The sequence below is a fragment of the Nicotiana attenuata genome, unplaced genomic scaffold (assembly GCF_001879085.1).
Source record: "Nicotiana attenuata strain UT unplaced genomic scaffold, NIATTr2, whole genome shotgun sequence".
NCBI lineage: Eukaryota > Viridiplantae > Streptophyta > Magnoliopsida > Solanales > Solanaceae > Nicotiana > Nicotiana attenuata.
In genome coordinates, this window is record NW_017674399.1 from 10,660 (window position 1) to 22,459 (window position 11,800).

General features: G+C 43.2%; 1 protein-coding gene across 1 annotated transcript; it reads left to right on the forward strand.

Annotated features, from left to right (window-relative positions):
* Positions 1-306: 306 nt before the first annotated feature.
* Positions 307-2,194, forward strand: LOC109218590. Its single transcript, XM_019382968.1, has 3 exons — positions 307-1,305; positions 1,484-1,624; positions 1,694-2,194. Exons 1-3 carry the CDS (start codon positions 307-309, stop codon positions 2,192-2,194), a joined length of 1,641 nt encoding a protein of 546 aa, XP_019238513.1.
* Positions 2,195-11,800: the final 9,606 nt, after the last annotated feature.

The window sequence follows — 11,800 nt, forward strand, 5'->3', positions numbered from 1 at the left end:
CCAACAGAGTTATGGCACCACCTCCTACCCTCCCCAAGCTCCACCACCCAAACAAAATCCTCCTCCATCAATCACCCCTGTCTTTGTGGCACCTCCACCTGCCACATTGCCAAGATCTTCCAGTGAGCCACTGTTTCAAACTCACGATAGCCAGTACTACCCTCCTGAGCCTACCTTTAAAGCTCCCGAGCCATATTCCTACACCCCTCACTTTGAGCTCCCGGTGGAAACTGAAAAGCCGCTTAAGCACCCGGAGCAGGAAGAGATGTTTCGAAAAGTAAAAAGCTGGAGCAATCCTTCAGGATCATGCAGGGATTGGGTGGCCAAGTCAGTGTGGCCTATAAGGATTTGTGTCTGTTCCCGGATGTTCAGTTACCAGCAGGGTTCAAAATGCCTAAGTTCGATCTGTATGACGGGCATGGTGACCCGGTAGCCCACCTGAGGGGATTCTGCAGCAAAATGAGAGGGGCAGGTGGAAAAGATGAGTTACTGATGGCGTACTTCAGCCAGCGTCTGAGTGGGTCTGCTTTGGAGTGGTATACACGACAGGACCATGGTAGGTGGTATACCTGGGATGACTTGGCACAAGCGTTCGCCTGCCATTTTCAGTACAATCTAGAAATTGTTCCAGATCGCCTGTCACTGATAAAACTCGAGAAGAAGCCCGGGGAGAGCTTCAGGGAGTATGGGTTCCGCTGGAGAGAACAGGCCGCGAGGGTCGACCCTCCTATGAAAGAAAGCGAGATGGTCGATTACTTTTTGCAGGCTTTGGAGCCGACTTATTTTGGTCACTTGGTAAACGCAATTGGCAAATCTTTTAATGAAGTTGTGAAGATGGGAGGAATGGTTGAGGAAGGACTGAAATCCAATAAAATCATGAGCTATTCAGCGATTAAAGCAACCACACAGGCCATCCAAAGCGGCACTGGGGGCGTGCTCAGGAAAAAGAAGAAAGAAGAGGTTGCAACCGTTGAGTCCGGAGCTTGGTCCAGATCTAGAGGCCCTTCACCCTACTACAACCAACCCCGACCCCACCACCAAAATTACCCATACACTCTATATATCCCTCCACAACACTATTACCCACCGCCAGATCCACATTTTTCCGTCCACCATGCTCAAACTTATACCCAGCCTCCGGCTCACGCACAATGGCGTGCACCGGCTCCCCATAACTCATACCCAGCTCCACAAAACCCCTATCCACCCCCAAGAGCCTACAGAAATCCCCCGAAGCGGGTCACAGCCCAAACCCAGCCTTCAAAAATGAGAGATTACAGAAGCAAAAGACTTTCACTCCGCTGGGTGAATCATATACCACTCTTTTTCAAAAATTGAGGCAGTTAGGTCTGTTGAATCCAATTGAGCCCAAAATGCCAAACCCCTTTCCTAGAATCTGGACCACTCAGTAAGTTGTGAATACTGTTCGGGGGCCCCTGGACATGATGCAGAGAAGTGTTGGAAACTAAAGATAGCTGTGTAGGAGCACATTGACACTCACCGAATCGAGGTTCAGGCCCCAGATTCACCAAATATTAACCAGAATCCGTTGCCGGCTCACCACGAGGCCCACATGATTGAATTTGTACAAAAGGGATGGGAGCCCAAGAAACCCTCGCAAATGGTAATGATGATCCGTGCTAGCGAAATCAGTCCAAAGTAAATGTTAACCAGTGGGAAAGCGGTAGTCTAGTTGAAAGGGGCGGACAGTAAGCCAGATGTGGTAGCCAAGAAAGGGTCATCAAGCATTGCTGCAGTAAAACCAGAGCCGATCAAAGTAGTGATACAAAGGGTAGCAAACAAACCCGTGGTGGTCGTGAAGGGAGCTCGCATAGAGCCTGTTATCATAAAGCCAGTAACTCAGTTGCCAGTGACCAACAGCAAAGCCATTCCTTGTAGTTATGAACAGGTGGTGGTGACATATAAGGGGAAAGAAATCAAAGAACAAGTCTGTGAGGCGCAGGGTCTGACTCGTTCGGGAAGGTGCTTTACCCCCGAGGAGTTAAGAAAAGCTAGGGTCTCCAAAGACAACCCGGTACTGGTTAAGAAGGCCGTGACAGAAGAGGAAGCAGAAGAATTCTTGAAAAAGATGAAAGTGCAGGATTACTCTATCGTCGAACAATTAAGGAAACACCAGGCCAGATCTCATTGCTTTCATTGCTTATCCACTCAGATGAGCATCGCAAGGCGCTGATGAAAATACTGAATGAGGCCCATGTCCCTGATAAGATCTCGGTGAATCATTTAGAGAAGATAGAAAATAAAATCTTTGAGGTGAATAGAGTGACCTTCTCCGATGATAAGTTGCCCGTGGAGGGCACGGAACATAACAGGGCTCTCTATCTGACAGTGAAGTGTGAGGATTCTGTAGTCACTCGAGTGCTGGTTAACAATGGGTCTAGTGTAAACATCTGTCCTTTGTCCACGTTGAACAAGCTGAAGGTCGACGATGAAAGAATTCATAAGAACAACATCTGTGTGCGGGGGTTTGAAGGTGGGGGTAAAGACTCAGTGGGCGACATAATACTAGAATTGACAATCGGGCCAGTGGAGTTCACTATGGAGTTCCAGGTAGTAGATATGGTGGTCTCTTATAACCTCTTGCTGGGGCGACCATGGATCCACGCCGCCAAGGAGGTGCCTTCTACATTGCATCAAATGGTCAAGTTCGAGTGGGACAGACAGGAGATTGTAGTGCACGGTGAAGACAATATGTGCGCTTTAAGTGATGCCATTATGCCTTTCATAGAAGCTGAGGACGACAAAGGTCCATGGGTTTATCAAGTCTTAGACACGGTATCAGTTGAAAAGATCCCGGAAGGAGAGTGTATTCCTGTGCCGAAGGTAGCTGCTGCATCCGTCATGGTGGCTTCGGAAATGATAAAGAACGGATTCATACCTGGTAAAGGTTTGGGTGCTGATCTTCAAGGCATTGTGCAGCCAGTTTCTCTTCCCAAGAATCTGGATACTTTTGGTTTGGGGTTCAAGCCCACAGCTGCGGATGTAAGGTGGGCCCGCAAAATGAAGAAGAGAGCATGGGTCCTTCCCAAGCCAATCCCACGTCTGTCCAGATCATTCGTCAGGCCGGGTATCAGAAAGCAACTGTTGTCAAAAGTTTCTGGGTCATTGATTGATGCTGATGGAGACTTGGACAAGGGGTTTGAAAGGTTGTTCGCTGAGGTTAACAGGTTGAAGCAGGGGAAGGTTCAAGCAAGGCAAATGTGCAGTTCGTCAGACCACGTGCAAAAGTCAACAACTGGGAGGCTACTCCTCTTCCTACTCGGAGGGAGTCTTGGTAGTAGGTTTTGATTTCCTTTTATTGTCTGGATTATTCCAGGGTTTGTAATTCAGATATTATGTTCCGTCCAATTGGATGTGTTAAAGCCCCGTTATCTTTATATTCAATGAAATGCAATTGTCTTTCTTTCTTCATTCCTAATTTTGTTTTCATTTTCTTTTCTTCTCTGTACAGTTCTTTTTATGCTGATATCAATGACATGACATGCATGAGGAATCTTCAGCCCAGTTTTAAAAGCCCATCTAACTCGGAAATAATAATACAAGAAATTGAGCGTGATGATGAGTTGGAATATGATGATGACGAGGCCTATGAAGAAATTAGTAAGGAATTAAGCCATTTTGAGGAAAAACCCAAACCTAACCTAAATGACACGGAAGCAGTTAATCTAGGGGACCAAGATAATGTCCGTGAAACTTAAATAAGTGTCCATTTGGAACTGCAGCTCAGAGAAGAGATAATTAAAGCACTGCTTGAGTACAAAGATATTTTTGCATGGTCATATGATGATATGCCGGGTCTAAGCACTGACTTAGTGGTTCACAAATTGCCCACTGACCCAGCACTCCCTCCTGTCAAGCAGAAGCTGAGAAAGTTCAAAATGGATATAAGTGTAAAGATCAAAGAAGAGATCACCAAGCAGTTCAATGCTAAAGTCATTCGGGTCACGCGGTATCCCACCTGGTTAGCCAACGTTGTGCCTGTGCCAAAAAAGGATGGCAAGACCAGGGTGTGTGTTGATTATCGGGATCTTAATAAGGCATGTCCAAAAGACAATTTCCCACTTCCGAACATCCACATATTGATTGATAACTGCGCCAAACATGAGATTGGTTCTTTTGTGGATTGTTACACAGGGTACTACAGATCTTAATGGATGAGGAGGATGCAGAAAAGACGACATTCATTACGCCGTGGGGAACATACTGTTATCGGGTCATGCCGTTTGGTTTGAAAAATGCTGGGGCAACCTGTATGAGGGCAATGACAACAATATTACATGATATGATACACAAGGAAATTGAGGTGTACGTGGATGATGTGATAGTGAAGTCTAGAAAGCAGTCCGACCATGTCAGGGATCTGAGGAAGTTCTTCCAAAGGCTTCGCAGGTACAATCTCAAGCTCAGTCCTGCAAAGTGCGCCTTCCAAGTGCCGTCTGGAAACTTGTTGGGATTTATAGTCAGCCGCCGGGGTATTGAACTAGACCCGTCAAAGATCAAGGCTATTCAGCAACTGCCACCTCCGAGGAATAAGACCGAGGTGATGAGTTTGTTGGGGAGATTGAATTATATCAGCAGGTTCATTGCTCAGCTCACGACAACTTGTTAGCCAATCTTCAAGCTGTTAAAGAAAGATGCTGCAGTCAAGTGGATGGATGAATGTCAGGAGGCTTTGGATAAGATAAAAGGGTATTTGTCGAACCCACCCATGTTGGTCCCGCCGGAGCCGGGAAGACCCTTGATTCTTTATCTGATAGTTTTGGATAACTCTTTTGGCTGTTTACTGGGGCAACACGACATCACGGGAAAGAAAGAGCAAGCGATTTATTACCTCAGCAAGAAGTTCACATCTTAAGAGGTGAAGTACACTCAACTTGAGAAGACGTGTTGTGCCTTAACCTGGGTAGTGCAGAAATTGAAACATTACTTGTCATCATACACCACCTATCTCATCTCTCGGTTGGACCCGTTGAAGTACATTTTTCAGAAGCCCATGCCTACAGGGAGGCTTGCAAAGTGGCAGATCCTGCTTACAGAATTTGACATTGTCTACGTGACTCGGACCGCAATGAAAGCACAGGCCTTGGCGGATCATTTGGCCGAGAATCCAGTTGATGAGGATTATGAACCTTTGAAGACTTATTTACCTGATGAAGAGGTGATGCACAATGATGAGTTGGAACAAGTTGAGAAGCGGGGATGGAAACTTTTCTTTGATGGGGCGTCCAACATGAAAGGCGTGGGGATATGAGCAGTACTTATTTCTAAAACAGAGCAGCACTACCCTGTTACAGCTCAGCTTCGTTTCTATTGTACTAACAACATGGCAGAATATGAGGCATGTATCTTGGGTCTGAGGTTAGCTGTAGATATGGGTGTCCGGGAAGTCTTGGTCATGGGTGGCTCGGACCTACTGGTACACCAAATTCAAGGAGAATGGGAAACACGGGACTTGAAGCTTATACCGTACCGACAATGCTTGCATGATCTTTGTCAACAGTTTCAGTCAATAGAGTTCAGGCACATTCCAAGGATTCATAATTGAGCCAGCAACGTCAAATGGGCACAGGTTCATTTTTGTGGCTATAGATTATTTTACCAAGTGGGTAGAGGCCAAAACGTTCAAGTCCGTAACCAAGAAAGCTGTGATGGCTTTTGTGCATTCAAACATTATCTGTCGGTTTGGGATACCAAAGGTGATCATTACAGACAACGGAGCTAATCTCAATAGTCATTTGATGAAAGAGACATGTGAGCAGTTCAAGATTACCCATCGCAATTCTACCCCATACTGCCCTAAGGCAAATGGTGCGGTTGAAGCGGACAACAAGAATATAAAGAAAATACTTCAAAAAATGGTAGAGGTTTCTAGACAGTGGCATGAAAAGCTGCCTTTTGCATTTTTGGGGTACTGCACCACTATTCGTACTTCAGTAGGGGCGACTCCTTATTCATTGGTGTATGGCACCGAAGCAGTGATACCCGCAGAAGTGGAAATCCCGTCCCTACGAATTATCGCGGAGGCTGAGATCGATGATGATGAATGGGTGAAAACCCGCCTGGAACAGTTGAGTTTGATCGATGAGAAAAGATTGGCATCAGTGTGTCATGGCCAATTGTACCAACAAAGAATGGCAAGAGCATACAACAAGAAAGTGCGTCCGAGGAAGTTTGAAGTGGGACAGTAAGTGCTGAGACGTATTTTGCCTCATTGGGTTGAAGCAAAAGGAAAGTTCGCCCCAAACTGGCAGGACCATTCGTTGTAACCAGAGTGTTGTCCAATGGTGCACTATATTTGACAGATGTGGAAGGAAAGTGTGTAGAAATGGCTATCAATTCCGATGCGGTCAAGAGATACTATGTATGATTTCTTTTTTTAATTGTATTTGTTTGTATTTGGCATATTTTGAAGATTGAAATGACGAAGGCGTTTTGTTCTGCTATCTAAACACTTTACTCCTTTGTTACCCCTTTGAGCCTTGTTTATTTTCTTTCATATCCCTCTTTCGGAATCAATGGCACAATTTAGAAATGCAAGTGCGGAGGATAGGTAAGTGAGGCAAAAAAACAAGGAAGAAAAAGAAAAGAAAAGAAGAAGAAAAATGAAGAAAAAAAAAGAAAGAAAGAAAAGAAAAGAAAGAAAAGGAAATATGAAAGGGAAAAGAAAAGAAGAACAGAAAAACAAAAGAAAGAGAAGAGAAAGAAAAATCACAACAACAAAGTAATTTCTATGACGTGAACTACGTTTGACTTGATCCCGAAAGGGTACGTAGGTAGCCTCCATTTGAGGTTCAGTCACACCAAAACAAAAATCCAAAAGTCCCCAAGCGAGAAACTGGGGCAGAGGTTGTGTTTGTTGCGAAAGATTTGATTCCAAAAGTTGTAATTTTAACCCATTTTGAATTGTTTTTTAGCCTTTTATACCCTTTTCTTTCTAAACCCCGTCCAAAAACCCACGATACGGTCCAAAGAAAGTCCTTCTGATCAGTCTTTGAGAAATGCCAAGTCAAGCAGGTAAAGGTAATTCATGACAAGGGCAACACTCTGGTGGAAGTAGGAAAGATAAAAATGAGAGAGTCTTATTGGCGAAAACCCTCACGGGCACCGTAAGGCGACAGGAGCTGAGAGAAATAAAAATAAGAGAGTCTTATTGGTGAAAACCTTCACAGGCACCGTAAGGCGACGTGAGTTGAGAAATTGAAATGAGAGAGTCTTATTGGTGAAAACCCTCACGGGCACCTTGAGGCGAAAGTGAGTTAAAAAGTGAACAAATGAGAAAGATATGTTGGTGGAATACTGTTCTGAGGCACTGCCGGATGAACAAGGTCAAGGTTTGGGTAAAGTGATCAAGTTATGGAAATTCCGAGGCAACGAGGCATAGCAAGTGGAAGTTGATTGTTTGAACAGATTGGGCCGATTAGTCCGAAATGCATGTCATGACCATTGGTACCATCTGTTTCGGTCAGATAAGTTTCTTTTCCTTCTCTTTTTAGCAGTCATCCGGTTTTGGATTCTTCGTATCCTTACCTCGTAATATCATTGCATTTCATTTTCTTTTGGGGTTTGTCTGTCTAAAGATGTCTCAATGTTAGTTTTGTCCAAAGCAAGTGAAAAGGATTTCAAAGCTCACTACCAGTCTCCGAAATTGCAAAGCACAGCGTGGTCAGAACACGTTAAAGACAGCATGATAAAAGATGGAATATAGGGAATCACCGGAAGTTGCATCAGTGGAATGTTTGGGTAATGTCGTGGGAAATGCAAAAGTCAGATAAAGGGGTTAGAGGTGTGAAACAAAAGCATGGGTATAGAACACTTGGGTTGTCCAAGGTCATGTGGTTTGAAAGTCAGTCAGAAAGTCAAGCGGTTCAGTGCCAGTTCGGGGAAGCAGGTCAAAGCAAACCATGGCCGCAGGGACATCCTCAACAAGAATGCCATCAACTAACCACCATTTTAAACTGACAAAATTTTCTTTGATTGAAACAGGGGCAGAAAAATTCGGTTGTTTCGGAGAAACTCTCCATAAGGGAAAAACAAGCATTAATCAGGTTTGACCACAAAGTGGGGTTTGATCAAAATACAAGGTAATCATGAATAGCATAGGGGAGTGTAAGTTGGTGTAAAAGTTTGCATGTTTAAGATAAGATTCAATTAGGAGTTGTCAGGACCCCCTGGATAATGGGACGTAGTTTAAGGTTTGCTTAGATAACAAGATATAGTGGAAGTCATACCTTTAAAAGATATAGCCTAGATGTAAAATTGTTGTTTTGTTAAGCATTGTCAGGACCTACCTGGATAATAGGATCTAGTTTTCAAATTCTTAGTAACATTTGGCAATACGGTTCAGTTTAACACTCACATATGTGCCCAGCTACCAAACTGGGGTAGGAAATTCTCTTTGTTTTGTCTATCTTTGTTGAAATCAGGAGTCCGCCTGGAGAATAGAGGCATTTACTTCAAGTTTTAGCAATCAGGAGCCCGCCTGGAGAACAGAGGCATATATTTTCAACTTCTGAAGTCGGGAGCTCGCTCGTAGAACAGAGGCATATATTTTCAAGTTTTGAAATTGAGAGCCCGCCCGTAGAACAGAGACATGTATTTTCAAGTTTTGAAGTCGGGAGCCCGCCCGTATAACCGAGGCATTTATTTTCAAGTTTTGAAGTCGGGAACCCGCCCGTATAACAGAGGCATTTATTTTCAAGTTTTGAAGTCGGGAGCCCGCCCGTAAGAACCGAGGCATTTATTTTTCAAGTTTGGAAGTCGGGAGCCCGCCCGTAGAACAGAGGCATTTATTTTCAAGTTTTAAAGTCGGGTGCCCGTCCGTAAGAACAGAGGCATTTATTTTCAAGTTTTGAAGTCGGGAGCCCGCCCGTATAACAGAGGCATGCATTTTCAAGTTTTGAAGTCGGGAGCCCGCCCGTAAAACAGAGGCATTTATATTCAAGTTTTGAAGTCGGGAGCCCGCCCGTATAACAGAGGCATATATATTCAAGTTTTGAAGTCGGGACGTATAACAGAGGTATATATTTTCAAGTTCTGAAGTCGGGAGCCCGCCCGGAGAACAGAGGCATATATTTTCAAGTTTTTAAGTCGGGAGCCCGCCCGCAGAACAGAGGCATATATTTTCAAGTTTTGAAGTCGGGAGCCCGCCCGTAGAACAGAGGCATATATTTTCAAGTTTTGAAGTCGGGAGCCCGCCCGCAGAACAGAGGCATATACTTTCAAGTTTTGAAGTCGGGAGCCCGCCCGTAGAACAGAGGCATTTATTTTCAAGTTTTGAAGTCGGGAGCCCGCCCGTAGAACAGAGGCATATATTTTCAAGTTTTGAAGTCGGGAGCCCGCCCGTAGAACAGAGGCATTTATTTTCAAGTTTTGAAGTCGGGAGCCCGCCCGTATAACAGAGGCATATATTTTCAAGTTGTGAAGTAGGGAGCCCCCCTGTAGAACAGAGGCATATATTTTCAAGTTGTGAAGTCGGGAGCCCGCTCGTAGAACAGAGGCATGTATTTTTAAGTTTTGAAGTCGGGAGCCCGCCCGTAAAACAGAGGCATATATTTTCAAGTTTTGAAGTCGGGAGCCCGCTCGTATAACAGAGGAATACATATCAAGTTCAGCAGCCTGAAGGAAAGGAAAAAACATATCAGTTTACAATTTAGAGCGGCAACAATGGATTTCACCTAGAGGATGCAAGACAAACAAGGCAACAAGACATACAAGGGCAAGTTTGAAGAATATAGATAGGACTTTTGTAATTCGTAGATCATAGCTTAGTCTAACTTCTTTTATTTTGACGTGGTGTAATAAGGGAGGTCAGCAAGCAGTAGCAGCAGCAACAGCGGTGAAATCACAGCTCCTGGTAGTCCCAGCTACCAGACATTCCCGAACTACACTGACCTGATTCCTTTTTAGCTAAGGATATGTAGGCAACCTCAGAAGCAGGGTGCGGTCAAATCTTTCAAAATGCTTCACACGGAATATTCTAACGGGCAAAAATCGCTCATATCCGCTCACTTATCTTTTCCCGAAAACTCTTCGTGTTCCCGAGCAAAGAGGGGCAGCTGTGAGCACGTGATTTTTGCCTTATATGAATTATTCCCAGAAATTCAAACAAAATAATTTCTTTCATTATTTTACAATTTGGTGGATTTTGTGACATTTTGTGGTAATTGTTTGCATTTTGTTTGTGCATTTTAATTAGTAAAAAATACAAAATACTTGGCATTTGCATTTTAGGTTTAATTTCAAATTTTAGGATTAATTAGTAGTTAAGTTACTTGAAAAATAGAGAAAATAACAAAAAATGGTTCTTTTTGCATTTATTTTTAATTGTCTTAGTTTGCGTTTAATTAGGAATTATGGTATTTGGAAGTTGAGTAATATAATTTTAGAAGTCAATTTGGGTTTTTATTTTTAATTTGGCATTTAATAGAAATCAGAAAATATAAATACAAAATATAAAAAAAAAAGAGAAAAGAAGAGAAAACAAATATAAAGAATTAAAAAGGCTCGAATATGGGCAAAATGTATTTCAACCCAAGATAAGACCCCAAAATCGGACCAACAGACCAGGCCCAACCAAAGCTACCCGGTCCAGCTCCCCTATCCCTTAAACGACGTCGTTTGGTTAAGTTTTAATCTTGACCGTCGATGTTTATTGATCCAACGGACAGGAAGCCCACGTTCAATAATATATATATATATATATATATATATATATGTCCGAACCATGTCCCCCCCCTCCCTCCTCTCAGACCCCCTAGTCATCTCTAACCTCAAAACCTTAAAAGATTAGCCGCCTCTATACCCTCCATCAATGTCGCCGGCGGCAAGGACACAAACTTATCCGTTGATTCTCAGATTAAAACCATATCACCTCCTCCGTCCCCTCTTTCCAAATATAGTTCCAGGTTCCCTCAATTCCCTTCCCAACTCCTCGAATCTTCAAAATTATTGTCACCGTCTCCGCCGTGTCTGGCGGTGGTCACCCCAAACCGGTCCAAAATCACACCTCATGCTCCTCTCCTCCTCTCCTTTCCATATCCATGTCTATTCTCCCTGAAATACCACCCGAATTCCTCGAATTTCGATTCAAAGTTCCGTCCCAAAACCCTAATTTCTCCAAACAGTCCCAAATTAATACCATACACTCCCCTCACCCTCCTCTACCCAAATCCCTAAACCGTTGTCCCCAAATCTAACAGGCACTGATTTGAAGGTTCTACTTGGCTCAGTGGATGTATTGTGTTTAGTGAAGGCCGAGTCAGTAAGTTCTTTCTTCGTTGTTCAACTTTTTTCGTTTATGGTTAATTCTGTGCTCATGCTTTTGATTTTTTGTAGTTTAATCTTGTATGTGGATTGATTCTGTTCTCGTGATTTTTAACTTCACCTTCAAAACTTGAAATAACTGATTAGTTTAGTTAGGCTTCATCTTTTGTTTATCCTTCTATTCGTTTTTAGAATTAAACTTGACTCAATTTTATGCTTGATTTCAATTATTTGATCGATAGATGTTACTTCTAATTTGATTTTAACCTGGTTCATTTATTGTTAATCCTTAGTTCACTGACCAGCCTAGGTAATAAGTGGAATTAATGTGAATAATCTAGATTTTAGTTAACCATGGTCTAATTAATAGAGTTGGGGTTTAGTAAACATAGTTGGTAATTTCAAGTTAAATTCAAGGGTAGTATAGACTTTAGATAAAAGGAATCTGATAGAAGTTGAAGCTAGAACTCCCTAGACCCTTCTAGAATAGGGCCTTAGTTTAAATTTCAGCAATTTT

What these genes read in the sequence shown, in the direction of transcription:
- LOC109218590 (XM_019382968.1), top strand. Translation starts at nt 307, where the DNA reads ATGCAGGGATTGGGTGGCCAAGTCAGTGTGGCCTATAAGGATTTGTGT. An exon ending in AAAGACTTTCACTCCGCTGG is followed by an intron (nt 1,306 to 1,483) that starts GTGAATCATATA and finishes ATAGCTGTGTAG; the next exon opens with GAGCACATTGACACTCACCG. An exon ending in CCAAGAAACCCTCGCAAATG is followed by an intron (nt 1,625 to 1,693) that starts GTAATGATGATC and finishes GCGGTAGTCTAG; the next exon opens with TTGAAAGGGGCGGACAGTAA.